This window comes from Cyclopterus lumpus, chromosome 7 (assembly GCF_009769545.1).
Source record: "Cyclopterus lumpus isolate fCycLum1 chromosome 7, fCycLum1.pri, whole genome shotgun sequence".
In the NCBI taxonomy this organism is placed as follows: Eukaryota; Metazoa; Chordata; class Actinopteri; order Perciformes; family Cyclopteridae; genus Cyclopterus; species Cyclopterus lumpus.
Window position 1 is genome coordinate 19,244,522 of NC_046972.1, and position 14,954 is coordinate 19,259,475.

General features: G+C 39.3%; 3 protein-coding genes across 18 annotated transcripts in view; all 3 read left to right on the forward strand.

Annotated features, from left to right (window-relative positions):
* The window catches only part of LOC117734030 (rap1 GTPase-activating protein 1-like), a 55,016-nt gene extending 54,603 nt beyond the window's left edge, over positions 1-413 (forward strand). For all 16 annotated transcript variants that reach the window (XM_034538075.1, XM_034538076.1, XM_034538065.1 and 13 more), the window contains one exon: positions 1-413. This exon is cut by the window's left edge and continues 1,234 nt beyond it. The gene's annotated coding sequence lies outside the window, so the exon portion shown is untranslated.
* Positions 414-1,931: 1,518 nt separating this feature from the next.
* On the forward strand, positions 1,932-3,663 carry aurkaip1 (aurora kinase A interacting protein 1). Its single transcript, XM_034537285.1, has 4 exons — positions 1,932-2,042; positions 2,376-2,454; positions 2,561-3,024; positions 3,339-3,663. The coding sequence occupies exons 2-4, from the start codon at positions 2,409-2,411 to the stop codon at positions 3,453-3,455; spliced, it is 627 nt and encodes a 208-aa protein (XP_034393176.1). The 5' UTR covers positions 1,932-2,042; positions 2,376-2,408; the 3' UTR covers positions 3,456-3,663.
* A 695-nt stretch (positions 3,664-4,358) lies between these two features.
* LOC117733512 (matrix remodeling-associated protein 8-like) lies at positions 4,359-14,079 on the forward strand. Its single transcript, XM_034537234.1, has 10 exons — positions 4,359-4,530; positions 8,732-8,758; positions 8,871-9,179; positions 9,271-9,372; positions 9,464-9,925; positions 12,277-12,435; positions 12,587-12,617; positions 12,713-12,792; positions 12,874-12,927; positions 13,040-14,079. The coding sequence occupies exons 1-10, from the start codon at positions 4,503-4,505 to the stop codon at positions 13,060-13,062; spliced, it is 1,275 nt and encodes a 424-aa protein (XP_034393125.1). The 5' UTR covers positions 4,359-4,502; the 3' UTR covers positions 13,063-14,079.
* The last annotated feature ends 875 nt before the right edge of the window (positions 14,080-14,954 follow it).

The following is a 14,954-nucleotide window of genomic DNA, read 5'->3' on the forward strand; positions in this document are numbered from 1 at the left end:
TAAAACGGTGCATATTTATTTTGCTTTTAAATTGAGAAAATGACTCTAAATCCAACTACTGATTTTGTAAATAAATATTCCGTTGCAGTAAATAGTGTGTAATGTATTGGCCGTTCATTTAAAATGGGGTTGACCAACATCTTGAAATTACTGCCAAATTATCAATATTGTTGTTTTGTTTCTCCCTTACTTTGCATATTCTTTTGAGAAAAGAGTTTTGTAGAAGAGAACTATTTTAAAAGCTATTCAGATTATTCTGTCAAGGGGAAATCTCACAGTATGTCCTGCTGATCATGTCGGTTGCCTTATCATCACAAACTGATGGTGTAAGTATAGATAGTGAAGCAAATAGTCAGCAGGATTTACAATGAAATGAATGTTTTGTCGTTGTTGTTTTTATTGTAAATAAATGCCCTGAGAACTTTACAGTCTATTTGACACACATTTTTTCGCCCTGCATCACGTCACGCAACAGAAACATGGTATTCTGTGGGGTTTTTTGCACACAAATGCAATATTCTGAAATGCTACATTGTGAAAATGCCTGCTGTGATATGCCTACAAACTGTAGATGTTCTACTTCCCACCATCTTAATGAAAGCTAAGAGAGAAAGCCTCATGAATAAATGATTTGACGTGGCTGCCCACAAATATGTAAAACTAGAGCAATCTAAAAGTGGAGGCTTCCTTTCTTATACAACTGTGTCGCATGGAAGAAAGAAACATTCGGTTTTAATGAGTCTAAAGGATATAAAACAGAGTTATCATTAAAATTGGGTTTCCAAATGTACCGGTTCACAAAACAATAAGGGGATGAGTAATATGTTAAGTTTAGAAATTTGCAATTCTACAATGTGAAAACACAAATGGCAAAAAGAATGCTTCTTTTTTTAAATTTATACTTTGTCCTGAATACTTAATGCTTTATGCAAATATGTGCTTGACTATGTGCAGAAACCACAGTAAAAAAGGTCATCTACAAAGTGAAGGTCAGTTTTTATGCGTAAACGACGGTAGTGGCTTGCTCTGAGAGTGCTGTAAGAGCCCTGGGGCACGCTGGGTTGATCACGACAGATGTTTTAAATACAGTAAAAAAATGAAACACAGCACATACTATGCATGCCAATGTAGAGCCCACTGGTAATACTGGAAGCACAGATTAACCTAAAATTATAGGAACCATATTTATTCTCAATATATATTTTTCAGCTGAAGTTATTGATCTATTTATGTAATAGCTGTCATTTCCACATTATTTATTTTGTATTTTGCATAAAACTGTACATTCCACACCCTCCTTTACTCATCTATTGTTTATATATCAAGTGACTACATTAGGCAAACCACTTGCCACAAGTAGAATTGTCTGTTTTATGTATGTTTTTATTTTCAACTGTGTGCTGAGAGGAATACTGATGACATGTTTTTCTACAGATGTTTATGTGAGAGGTATGTGGTCATTGTGATTAAAGACAACAGACAACTCCATCCACCTCAAGAGTTACTATTGCTCAGTTGCTACAGTCAGCTTAAAAGATGTTACGAAACAAACATTGAAAAAGGAAAGGGATCCATATTTTTTGTTTAATTGGTTTTGTTTTTTTATGATTTATTATTATGATTGATTTATTTATTTAAGTTAATTTGTACATAGATTGTACCCTCCAGTGGAAATATGCATGTTGCTAATCATAGGTCCACACTATATTATAATGTTTAAATAATGTATGTAATTGGGTTGTATCTTATTTCTAAGGGTATAATTATAGTAAGTACAAGTACACTTCCATCAAAAACACACATTTATTTATATTTATATTTGTGTTCTTTTTATTGTTCTTATTACTATCATCATTATGATTATTATTATTGTTACGTAAAGCCAAATTGCTTCTCAGACTCCCTCTCAGAGGATCTAACACTCCGGCGGAACCTTCGTTCGCTCTGAGAAACAGGAAACGCATAAGGTTTGTGTTGCTCAAGCCGGAAGTAGACTTCTCGAGTCACATTGAAGACGAGAATCCCGGTCAAACGAATATCAGGTAACGTAACGTAACGTATTCATGTTGTCAGATAGTTGATGCTCGAAACATTCTTAGGTGTAATGTTTTTAGTGATAATATCGCGACTTTCAAAACGGATCAACATTGCTAGCTAGCATTAGCAACAAGCCGAAGGGGGGCACCCCCGGCTTCGATAGCCCAGTTTGGACATGTTGACATAACTATTTTATCTCCTGCAACAGATTTTATTAATTTTTTTTTAGCGTTTTTCTTACAGTGTAACCCAATAATTAATTAATTGTTTTATTACTAGTTTGAAAGCTTTATGGAAGAGTCATGACCAATACACTGTGCTTTGCTCATTGCCCACAGGACCAGTCAACTCATCCCGGATGATCATTAACAATGTTTATTTCAAGAGTTGTCCCCCGTTTATTACGTAGAGCAACGTGTAAGTATGAACACATATCTACCCATCCATTTAATTCGTCTCAAACTATATTCCAGTTTAAGTATGTAACTCAAGACATAATAAATGATTTCCCCTTTATGACCAGGTGCACTTCAAGGCCATGGAGACATTTTAACTGGATGTGTACAACCGGTTCTTCCTGCGTACTGCTCTTTGCTACAACCAAAACTGAGAAACTACTCAACAGCAGCAGACAACACGCCTCCTCCCCAATGGTTACAACTTGAGCCGGAGCTGGATGAGGATCTTGTGCCACGTAAATTGTCAGTGAGTCCTCTGGAGAGCTGGCTCTCCCTGCGCTACACTCTTCCTCCCCTGCTGGAGTCTGCTCAGCCGCTGGAGGACGTAGGGCAGCTGGAAGAGAAGGTGCTGCCACCCATCGCTGTACCTGTTAAGGAGGATAGCGAAGGTTCAGCAACACCCCTTAGTTGTAAGAATGTTCTGGAGATCCGACGGCGGAAGATGAACCGACATAAATACAAGAAACTGCTTAAACGGACTAAATTCTTGAAGGCGAGAGTGCTCGAGGGCAGGGGGAAAAAGAAGCAGGTGAGAGCTTCCTCTCGTTGGATATATAATAAGATCCTGTTATGCTGACTAGAGAGATTATTTCTTAATGCTTTTACAGATTTTATTGTGATATTTAACCAAGTAATATCAGTGTGATCATTAGATTACATTAACACAAATGGTAGTATTTCACTTGGACTGTTCGTCAACGTATTTTATCATGATATATGAATCCAATCTTGACTCGACTTAATATGTTTATTTTGTGTTGTCAGGCTTGAATGCCCAATGTGCTCAAATTTCAATATCATTTTCCAAAACTCCTGCCAACTGTGTGTGTTTGTCCTTTGCAGAAACGATTTGAGGAGGATCTGAAGAATATTTGGATACGAGCTGGACTGAAAAAGGCTCCAGAGGGATGGAATACACCTAAGATCTTCATTAAACAGCATGGAAACAAAAGAGACTGAGAAACAGTCAATCAAGTTTGTGTCACATCCCTCACACTGGAAGGTTCTGCACACCACACACTGCAGTTAAAACAATCAGCCATTTTTCGCATTCTTTGCAGCTTAATTTAAGCATGTTTCGGTGATAAGGTGATATATTACATGTGTACAAATATTTTTAACAAAGTGTACATAATCTAATAAAGATCATTCCCTCTCAAGCCCGAGACATAGTGTGCTGTCATTTTCTTTTGTCTTTATGTGAAGATGAGAGTAGAATCGGAGGACATCTTACAGTTTTCTTTTCTTACTATGGATGGCAGCATTGTGCAAAATTTGAAAGAAATGCATTAACTCTGAAATTCCCTCTGTCAGTGGTTACTTACTTTAGAAATCTTAACGGCACAACTAAATCAGAAACGAGCGCAACAATCTGTGACCGTTTACAAATAGAATTCACCTGTACAATAAAATGTCCAATCACTTTGATTCAGAAACCAGCAAGTCAAAGATCAAAGTGGGGGAAATGATGACAGATCCTTTTATAAGCCCTTCCTTATGTGCACATTTGTTTTCTTCCCAAAGCTTGTTTATAATTTCTTCAACCATATAAATGACTTATCTTAATCGAAGAGTTTGACGTATAAAAAGCATTTGGTCTCTTAGTTGATGAGGGTTGAAACTCATTTTCTCTGTAAAAACAAAAGGCTTGGTAACTGGAGCATTCCTGTATTATAAGATATCTTAATTTCGGATAAACGTTACAATCATATGTTTATTATTTTTGCAGGATTGAGTGCTTTTTTTCTCCATAACCTTTCAGCGATGTTTTTAATAGTAGCATGCCACATCAAATGCGGGTACCGCCCGGAGCGCAGCACCAACGTGTTGTATTTCATCGGCTGGCGGAGGCGGAGCGTGTGCAAGCTGCAGACTGAGGGAGCGCAACACGCTGCAGCTGCACCGCTGCTCGCTGCACTTGAAGCAGTCTCGTGTTTTCTACATTTCTACACACAGCAACCCAACGACAGGCTTTGTACCTCCGCTGGCGGCACGGTGAACAAAAAGATGCACCTCGAGTTGACTCTCCTTCCGAGTAAGTCCTTCAACTTTCTTGTTTTTGTGTGTGTGTTTTATTTTTTTAAAGAGAAAAAAAATTACTTGAGGAAACTTTTCTTTGTTCCATAATTGGATCCAGGTTAGACATATCCGCCGGGACGCTATTCACTGCTCATGTCTCTTCTGCAGAGTAAATCTATTCTTTTCAATGTCCTCTCCTGAACGTCATTGCAGTGAACGGTCTGCATTGTTAATAGTTTAACTGTTAGTCTCGTACTATATGTTCTTGTTAAGGACTCGACCTTCCTTTCTGTTTGTATGTCTTCATTTGTTTATTTATTGTTAACCTCAATAACAATCTCCGTGCTGATCCTATAAAAACTAGTTTTAGTGGCATGTTAAGTCACTTATTTATTTCTATGGGCGTCATAATCTATATATTTATTTAAAATGTGTACTGTTAGATGTTATGTTATTTGTATTTAAACCCGGCGTATATCTATTTTATCTCCAACTGTATTTCCTGTGTGAGTGATGTTATTCAAGATGACGTGCATTTTTTTATTTTTCTTTGAGAGTCTTTTATTTTGAAATATTCTAAATTCTGAAAATACAACGCGTGGAGCTCCGTGGACGTGAAACGGGGCTCTGACTCGCCTCGGCCTGTTGAGTGTGTGTGTGTGTGTGTGTATATATGTGTATATATATGTGTGTGTGTAGTGGTTTCCAATGTGTTCCCAGTTAACTGCGGTCTGAGTGGAGCAGTCAGCACAATCCGGCAGCCAGTCATTAAACGCGTGTGTGTCGGTAATGAGTGTTTCACCGCCAGTGGGCTTCTTTGAGTCCGGCCGGCGTGGAGGAGGGGGATTACCTTCTGCGACCATGTTTATGATCCCTGGGCTCTGGCTTCATTACCGGCCACCGGACAACAAGGCATGGAGAAGATTAACATTTCTGTGTTCAACAAAATCATCTTATAAACATGTAGCTTCTCATTCAGGGAAGAATACAACACCTCCCTGGTGTTTTATGGTTAAACGTGCCCACACACTAAGATGATCAGACGTACATAAAACCTTATTAAGAAACAGAGGGGATTATTTAGTCTAATGCAGTACTTAAGTACACCTTTTTGAAGTACATGTACTTTATGTGAGTAAAAAGCAATGTTCTGCTACTTTACATGTTTTACATGATATCAATACATGCATATTGTTATTAAAGATGAGACTTTATTAATCCCATAGTGAAATCCATACAGTACCCAGCAGTATATGTAGTACACAACAATTAGAGCACTTTATATTAAAGTGGTGTACAAGTTAAAGCATTGCTTATTTATTTAATTAATATTATAATTCAGCAAGGTAATGTAATATACTAGGACAACCATAATGGACATTATTCTGAAACAAATTCTTCTTTTAGTATATTTAGATTGTTGTACAGTATATTGCGAATGGACTTTTATTCTTTTGTATTTTTCCACTATATTGTAATGCTACTTTTACTTAAGAAAATATCTGAGTACTTCTGCCACTACTTCAACTGAGCCTGCACAGTTACAAGATACATGTGGATATTTACATTGATAAACTCAGTAAAGTTATAATGTGCATTAAATACATACATTTAGAAAGCAGTACTCATACAATTCAACAAGCTGTTACTCACAAGGAAATCGTATATGATCATTATTAAGGCCAACTCAATAGAAACTACGTGGAATCTTTTAAATGTTTAAACGCACTCTATATGTATGCACTCTAGAGCACGTTGTGAACCTTGTTTTTAAAGGTGCTATATAAATAAAGTTATTATTCTTATTATTATTATGCTTGGCTGCCATTTAATGTGAGTCTGTCTACAGGAGCGTCCGTGGCTCCAGGCACCTGGATGTGTCTTTTCATGTTTTGCTGAGTCTGCAGCTAACACTCACCCTATTAGATTCATTCTCAACCTCTGACTGGGCTGTGAGTAAACTCTCACACCCACAACACGCATGTATCACATGGATTCTGCTGACTAAACACATGCTTTATGTCTTGAGTTGAAACCTTTTTTTCCTTGTTCACCTTAGGTGTGACAGACTGTTAAGCGATTCCCGGAGTTACAAATGACAACAGTGATTTGGCGGATCGTTTGGTAAATGCCTGTTATTATAGCTGGCGACTCAATAGCACATTGTTAAGTCTTTAGCGTTAAAACCGGCCTCGCCAGTCATCAGCCCGTGTGTCTGGAGGAGAGAAAATTACAGGGGTTGGGACACGTTGTTTTTACCTTCTGCAGGAAAGTTTATAGCCTTTTATTAGAAGAGGAAAAAAAAGAAATGTTTTCCAGCATGATGTCGTCTCTCTGATGCCAGTGTGTGTGTGTGTGTGTGTGTCTGTGTGTGTGCTGAGATCATTCTGCCCAGCTGGAAGTATTATTATATACGGGTGCAAATCTCTGCATAAAAGCATACTAGAAATGAACACTCTTCACATGTGTGATCATATATCAAGTGATTGAACCATGTTGATGATGAGATCAACGCCTCGAGGGAGAAGGACCTTTTAGGGGTGGCGACCTGTATCAAGCTGATTTTGTTGGTGATGAAAATACACTTGAATTTGTTGTTTTCTGCTTTTAGACTCATGGAGGAACAGGGTTTGTTCAGATTACTTCGAAATTTAGTTAGTTACTGTACACATTACATTACATTTTTTGCACTTTTGGTTTGCATCAAATTTTGGAAATATTGTGTCTTCAAGCTAAATAAATGCTCACAGCCACAACAATTTGAGTTCCAGAAATATCTCTTTTTTTCTATAAAAACTTCTCAAACTTAAAAACTTTTTTTTTAAAACTTAAAATTAAAAAGAATTAACTCCATTATCCATAATCATAATAAAAAATATATATTTAAGTAATACTTGACAATCGATTACATGTAATCAGTTACTACCAAACCACGTGGAGAAAGTATTCAGATCATTCAGGTCTTATTTAAAAGTAACTATATATGCAATATAAAAATACTCCATGCCGGACCGAATGTCTTGAAAATGTCACTCGAGTACAAGGACTGTAAGCTAATTGTACTGAAAGTAGCCAAAGTTAAACTATTCATAATTCACCTGTGAGTGTTGAGTTGAATGCCAAAGTAATATTAAAATAGTGATATAACCTGTGTAAGCAACATGTTACTGTGGCAGTTGGTCGAGGTGGAGCTAATTTAACAATATTCTATACTTTTGTTTTAATGCAGAATCCTCTGTAGCAAAGCATTTTCTTTTATAAACCAATCATATATTTTGTAATTTAAATCTTAAACTGTAAAACAACTATAGCTGTCAAACAAATGTAGAAGTAAAAAGTCAGTTTTTTTTCCTATACGTTACAGAATTAAAATTAAATCTCTTCTCATACATATAATGGTTTTATAATGTGTTGATTTTAATATGCTGCCATTTGAGACATAGTTAATTTAATTTAATTAATCATGGCATTTTCCAAATCAATAATATCTGTGCATTGAAAATAGTGCACTCTTTAATCTTTAATATTGAATGTATCCACTAAACCCCCTCGTTGAAGGCTCCGCCCCTCCAGCCTCTATAGTTACCAGGACAGTAAAAGTCTACAGGTGTTTGGTGTGACTTCAGGGAGCCGAATAGCAGCCCAGTTCCTCATCCCCTCGGGATCGTGGCCTTGCAACCAGCCAGCGGCAGCCCGGATGAATAGAGGCTTTGTGTGCTTTGACCGCATGCGTCTCCGCCGGCCCTTCAGTAAACAGACGAGGAAATTGCACTGTGGGGAAAAAAATGCATAGAAATAGCAAACGAGCTATAGGAAAATGTCCTATCTGCCGAGTGAAAAAAAGCACGAACTACAAATATACATTTCCAGAGTATATTGTTGCCATCTTGTGTATTCTTTTTGCTGTTGTGCTCCCGTGTGGAACCGTTCTGTTTTGGTTTTTTTAAAAACCTTTTCGCTGTGTCCCCGTTTCTTCAGTTTTCCTCTGTTATTGTAAACAGTCCTCTCACTGAACCCGCAGCTGTTCCAAAGCTGAAATCTTTCCCTGTCGGGTCACTCCAGGTCACAAATCCTAACTCTCAAACGGCCACAACGAGCCTTAGAAATACTTCTCACGACTTAACCAGTGACCACGCTGATTTCTGCGATACATCAGCAAGAATGAAATAAGTGCTTCAATCCGACTCCAATCCCTTGTGTCCCATTTTCTGTTTCAGTTGTCGCTGCCCTCTTCTTGCCAGGAGGTAAGCCATTTGTGTTTCTCCATGCGCTGCCTTAATGTATCGCTCATGTTTGATGCATCATTGCTCCATTGATCCCCTGAACCAACGTGTTTCTTTCTTTTGTGCGCGTCAGCATGGGGTCAGAGCGGCAGCAGCACGCTTGGCGTGGTGGTGGAGGCCATGAACATCACTCTCCCTGAAGGGTCCAGGGCCGTTCTGCCCTGCCACAGCCCCCGCATGGTGTGGACCCAGGACCGACTGAAGGACCGTCAGAGAGTGGTGCACTGGGACTTGGTGCGCAGCAGCCCAGAGTATTCTGTGGAGCGAGTCCTCGACATGTCCCCCGGGGCCCGCCAGAGGGTCTACAATGGCTTCAACAAGGGACGCATTTCCGTCCAAGACTCTGCTTTCAATGACGGCAACTTCTCCCTGATCATCAACAGTGAGACATCCCACCATTTCCCACTCCCACCATGAACATTGCACTCGTCCATCTCCAATTTAATGTCATGGTTGCTTGTTATTGTTTTCAGGTGTGGTGACAACTGACAAAGGGGTTTATACTTGTAATCTGCACCATCACTACTGCCAGATTCACCAGTCCATTCAAATCCAACTCAACGTCACTAAATCAGGTGAGGCGTCCCAGCCATTCGTACTCATGCTATTCCACGAGTCACAATGCAATCAGATAGCAATGTAATTCACACACTTGTGTGTTTCCAGCTCGGAAAGAGAGACGATACTGGGACGGAGAGAAGACTGTGTACGTGGTCTTGTTGGGCAAGTCCGTGGTATTGCCCTGTGTGAACCGGCGCCCCCTGTGGAGAGAGGGTCTCCAGGAGGATCAGCAGCAAGTGGCTCACTGGGACTTCCAGCCTCCCGGCGTGCGTCCCGACAGGGCCGGCCGCCTGGTGGACCTCTACGCCTCCGGAGAGCGCCGGGATTACGGGCCGCTCTTCGGACAGAGCAGGATGAGCGTGCAGGAGGACGCGTTCACTTTAGGAGACTTCTCGCTGTCCATTTCTGACTTGAACCCGGTTGATAAAGGCCTGTACTCCTGCCACCTGCATCACCATTACTGCGGTCTGAGTGAGAGACGCATCTTCAGGCTCACTGTGGGACCTCCGCTTCCATCCGTACCCACTACAGCACCCAGGATCATCGAGAATGATGTGCCAGCGCCAAGTAAGTCACTCAGAATAAAAACAAGAAAACAAGAGACATCACTAGAACTTTGTTTTTCCAGATGATAATAATTTTCTCGGATGACTCGTGCATAGAGTGACAACACAGCTCCTTGGCTTTTTGTTATAATTATAGGCATAGTTGGTCAGTTGAATCAGTTCCTCTTCTCCTCTGCCAGTTTTTTCTCATCAGACCGCTCTGTTTTTGTGTTTTGAGCTGAAAAGGGAGCGGTGGAAGAAATGTAGAAGCTCGTTGAGTAAGAGACCGAAAGCTTTCTGCTACTTGTTGATGCTGTATGATTTCAGCATTGCTCACTAAAAAGTGAGTAAACCATATGCAGCTCTGGCTTGAGAAGCAGTCTACAGTAAACAGCTTTAAATTGTCAGCAACGGAAGCGGCCTGATTTTTTTACTTGCTGACTTTTTTTTTCCTACATTTTTACAGCTATTTCATTTACAGCTGGAGACATTTTAACTGTGCTGAGCAGAGGAGTAGGCTCCAACAGCCAGTAATTTTGGGAGTGGATGGTCATATCGTGTGTGTGTGTGTGTGTGAGTGTGTGGTTTTTTTTCCTCCATTTGACCCCATTTCCCAAAAGTCCCAACCACATGTCTAGGCTCGGGTTTTGTTTATTCTTTCTCTGAGTCTGTTCTGTCTATCTGCTGATGTGTATCAGCCTCTGGTTGAGAATTCACCAGCAGTTAAAGGGAAGTCTTATACATCTGTTCAACAGTTGGGCCAGCTGTGACATGAAAGAGCAAAGTAAAAGGAGGGGATGTAGGTATGCGTTAGTCTATAGATCCTCCCACGACAGCATTCGCTCCTTTAGTGTGCTGAAGAAATGCACACTTAGAGGGCATCTTTCCTCATCTCCGAATTCCCTTCTTCTTAGATTAAAAGTAAGTTGTTTGCGCTCATGCAGGCGCCAGCAATTGTCTGAAATTACAGATTTCACAAGAAGCTATTCACTTTAATGCTGTAATTCTTTGCGGCACATTGAACGTCGTTTCTCTGTCATCACAAAGAGGGCGAGCTGTGCGCGAGCCGTTCTTCAGACGTCTCTCTTTTGAGGACGGAGTTGCAAATGAAGCATATCCCACAGGAACACAAACACGGGGTAACCTCGGTGCAGCGTACGTGAAATAGCCGGGAACACACACACACACACACACACACACACACACACATATATATGTCGGATGAAAAGAAAATGGAAATGTGCTCTGGTTGTGACACATGAGCTCTAGAGACAATGACCTCCAATGTGTCTCTGCAGTTTCACAACAATAGGTACATTAAACAATGACAGGTGATAATTGCCAACTTAGCTCACGTGCAGCTGGGTGATTAAGTCTGAATAATTTGTTGGATGATTGACTGCTTTTGAATCCATGATCAGAGATGGTACAGTGCATGTTTTCCTCATTAGTCCCTCAGTGGCGCCTTGTTCTTACTAGTGTCCAACTTCTCCATTTTAATGAGCGACCAGAGAGTGATCCTATACTCGAGAGGAAAATTCAAGAGCAAAATATTTAATGTCTTTTATGATCCATTTTTTCTCTCTCTATGATCTGGCTTCTGTTCACAGACTGCGCTTGAATTGCGGGAGAAAAGTAAACGATTATAGTAACAACAAGTAGGCTATTTTATGTTGTACCCTTCATCTGCACTGTATAATACTTTTGATAATGGTTAGACTTTGTTATGATCTTGCGTCTCCAAAACCTGCATATATTTTCCGTTCTTGACGTTTACAATAATCACTGTCTACAGAGTGTACACAAACAGCTATGCTCACTGTCTGCAGTGTTGTCAGATATGTATATAGACTGTAGTTTCTGCATGCATGGAACATAAATCTACAGTTATATGTTTGTGAAAAGGCTTAAATGGAAAACTAATACAGGCATGCAGACGGACCACATGACAGAATCCGTCTCTTTCCTCACACTTCTCCTCCTCTTTTCTGGTCAGCCTGTGTTTTTTATTTTTTTATTTTTATGAACCGCAAGAAAGAAAAAACAGCTGCATGATGTCAGGTCTGGAAGTCATTACCACAGAACAGACGTTTAACTCCTGCTCTCCCTCTCCGGCTTTTGGGAACGAATAAAAAGAAGAATCCTTTTTTTTCCTAATGTATAAATACTTTCCAGTTTGATCTGTTTATTGCCATTACATTAATCCAATATAACAAATCATTATTTACACAGTTGGAATATGACAATATATCATCTAAAATACATCCCGTTGTTGTTAATTTGTAAGTACATTGAGTTCTCTTGACATTTACGATGTGGAATGTATACCGCATATCCTAAAAGCTTGATTTTGTATCCACGTTGTGCCTGTAGGGACTGAAGTGGTGGAGGGCCCACGTGTGGTGAATGTCATCCTCCCTGAGCATCGCGGTTATTTCGTGCAGCACTTGGGATACTTCCTGGCAACTTTCTTACTGCTGGCCTTCATCGTTGTCGCTGTTATTGTGCTGACTCGACGACGCAAAAAGCGAGGTACTGTGTGTGTCAATAACTCCCGTTGTTCTCTGACAACAAACTTATTTTATCATTATAAAAGGCATATTCATAGAGAGCACATTTTAAGGATTAAGATTTTATGGTGTTTTAAGATTGCGTGTTAAACCTTTTTATTTGTATTTCTTAGGTCTGGAGTATGACCCGCGTCGACCGGATCAGTAAGACATTACTACATACGTTCCTTTTATGAGGCATTTCTTTCCTTTAAATTAAATTTAATTGTAATCGGAACAATGATTTTTTTTCTGTGCAGTGGAAATATGATCAGTGGAGGTGAAATGTCATTAGACTGCACAGAGCTGAGGACCTGTCACCAAGAACCTATGAATTCAGGTACAGTCAGCCTCCTCCACACATTTTCTAGAAAAAGAAAAATACTTTTCCATAACCTGTTTTGTGTACGGTAATCCACAGACCACAAAAACAACCTACTGAAAGAGAGAGATATGGTCAAAGACTGCAATAAGGGTGAGCAGACGACATGCCGAGTTGTATGCCAGTAAATAAACATCCAACAGGCGGAGATACGCTACAAATTATTTTATTAATATGTCTGTCTGTCTCCCGTCCGCTCACTCAGAGTTTGAGAAGCTGTGGAAGTGAGAGCGATATTTCTGGGATGCTGCTGGCAGGTCCAGGGCAAACACCGGAAGAGTAAAGGACTGGAGAGAAGGGGGGAAAAGAAGGAAACCCAGGAGAGGACAGGAGGAATGCTCCCTCTGCTGTAACTCTGACACACTAAGCGTTTTCACTAAAAGCCACCACATTTTTTTGAAAAGTCTTATATATATAACTTGCATTTTCACCAGCTCTTATAACATTACAATTACACATATATTTGATCTTTATTTTTTGCATTCATTGAAAAAATAGTTTATGTTGAATGAATATTAGGCTTTTTTTTTATCATTTATTTTTCTTTTATAAAAATGCATGCTGTTTTATTAAAGTATGTTTTATGTGTACTTTGCATGCTTTTTGAGATTTGATCATTTTCTTTTTTGCACAAATTTTGCTTTACTGTAATATGTAAAGGATTATTCTCATGTTTCAAAGGTAATATTAGTAGAGGTAGACAGTTGACAGTTTCAGACAGTGGTTGAAAACAAGTGCCACACATTTCTAGCTGCATAAGACTACTTTTTTTTCTCTTTTTTTTCCCCGAAACTTAACTGTGGTCATCATGTATTTTAGAAATGCAGACAGCCAGATTTAATTTTTCTTTAATATAATATGGTTCCCAATTGGTTCCTTGGTAATTTATCAAGTGAAAAAATAGTGAAATTGTATGACCCAGTCTCCCAAAACTCAGGTAAAGAAAAAGAAAAAAATCTTTTAACCATTTATTTGGTTTTAAAGGCCTGTGGTAAACCTACTTGTTTGCATCAAGCATGCTTAAAGTACCCAGGTTTGTAAAACACTGACTTTTCATTACTAAACCTGCTGATAAAGGTATACAATCTGTTTTAAAATGTGCGGCTGAAGCTCTGAGGATTATTGCAGGAAGAAGAGTGTCTACTATGTCAGTAATGCTAAATCACAAACTGTATTCCTAACTCTCTCTGATGTTGGTCTCTTCTAAGAAAAGATGTATTCTATTAAAGATTAGCACCAGTGGCCACCGACTCGTCACTATTTGTTCTGGTTAGAAGGGGATCCACAGACGTTAACCGACATATCGGGTGTTTGGATGAATAGGGAACTGTGATATGAATTTATAATGTATCGTATCCTCTGACGTCTTGAGAGTATGAGAGAAGCAACATTTGAGGTATGTAGTTTACCATTGTTTGGCATTCTAGAGAGCTGAGGGGAGGGGGCTGCAGGTAATGCACATCCTGTTCATGTGACATTGTAACCAGCTGTGCACGACAACACCTCATGCCTTGGGTGATCAGTCACATCTAGTGATAATGAAGCAGTTACAATTAATGTCTAATTATAATAACTGTCATTTGTAATTATTATTATTACTGACATATCTAATATTTAATACGCCCATTTACTTGTGAGAAATTAGCCTATACAATCATTAGTGCAGCTTCTGCCCCATTTCTGCTTTACCTCTCCCACAATGGCGCTATATTAAAAACTAATTGCGTACCATTTTAATTTTTTTCATTATATATTTGCGATTATTTTATAGGATTAACATTTTAAGATTGTTTTTATTACTTGGGTTATAACGAATAGTCAGATATGTGTCCGCTACGTCATGTATCTCAAATGATGTATATTTTTTTCATTAGATTATAAAGATTACAAATTGTATTGAATAAAATTAATACGAGATTGAGTTTTAATTACAACCGTTTCTCACAGTAATTTCCCCCACTGCTATACATCAAAGTTAGCCGCCATACAAACGAAGCCCTTCTCCCTCTTTGTTCCCTCGTCGTGCACGTACAGTGCGAGCGCGTTGTGTAAGACGTGCACGCGCGGGCCTTGCGCACAGCCCGCACACGCCACTAGATGACAGCACTCTCTAACCAATT

Bases quoted from the DNA above. Each gene is read 5' to 3' on its own strand.
- LOC117733512 (XM_034537234.1), top strand. From the start codon at position 4,503: ATGCACCTCGAGTTGACTCTCCTTCCGA. The intron at 8,759-8,870 runs GTAAGCCATTTG...TGTGCGCGTCAG, and splicing joins TGCCCTCTTCTTGCCAGGAG to CATGGGGTCAGAGCGGCAGC. The intron at 12,928-13,039 runs GTGAGCAGACGA...CCGCTCACTCAG, and splicing joins GGTCAAAGACTGCAATAAGG to AGTTTGAGAAGCTGTGGAAG.
- aurkaip1 (XM_034537285.1), top strand. From the start codon at position 2,409: ATGTTTATTTCAAGAGTTGTCCCCCGTTTATTACGTAGAGCAACGT. The intron at 2,455-2,560 runs GTAAGTATGAAC...CTTTATGACCAG, and splicing joins TTTATTACGTAGAGCAACGT to GTGCACTTCAAGGCCATGGA. The intron at 3,025-3,338 runs GTGAGAGCTTCC...TGTCCTTTGCAG, and splicing joins GCAGGGGGAAAAAGAAGCAG to AAACGATTTGAGGAGGATCT.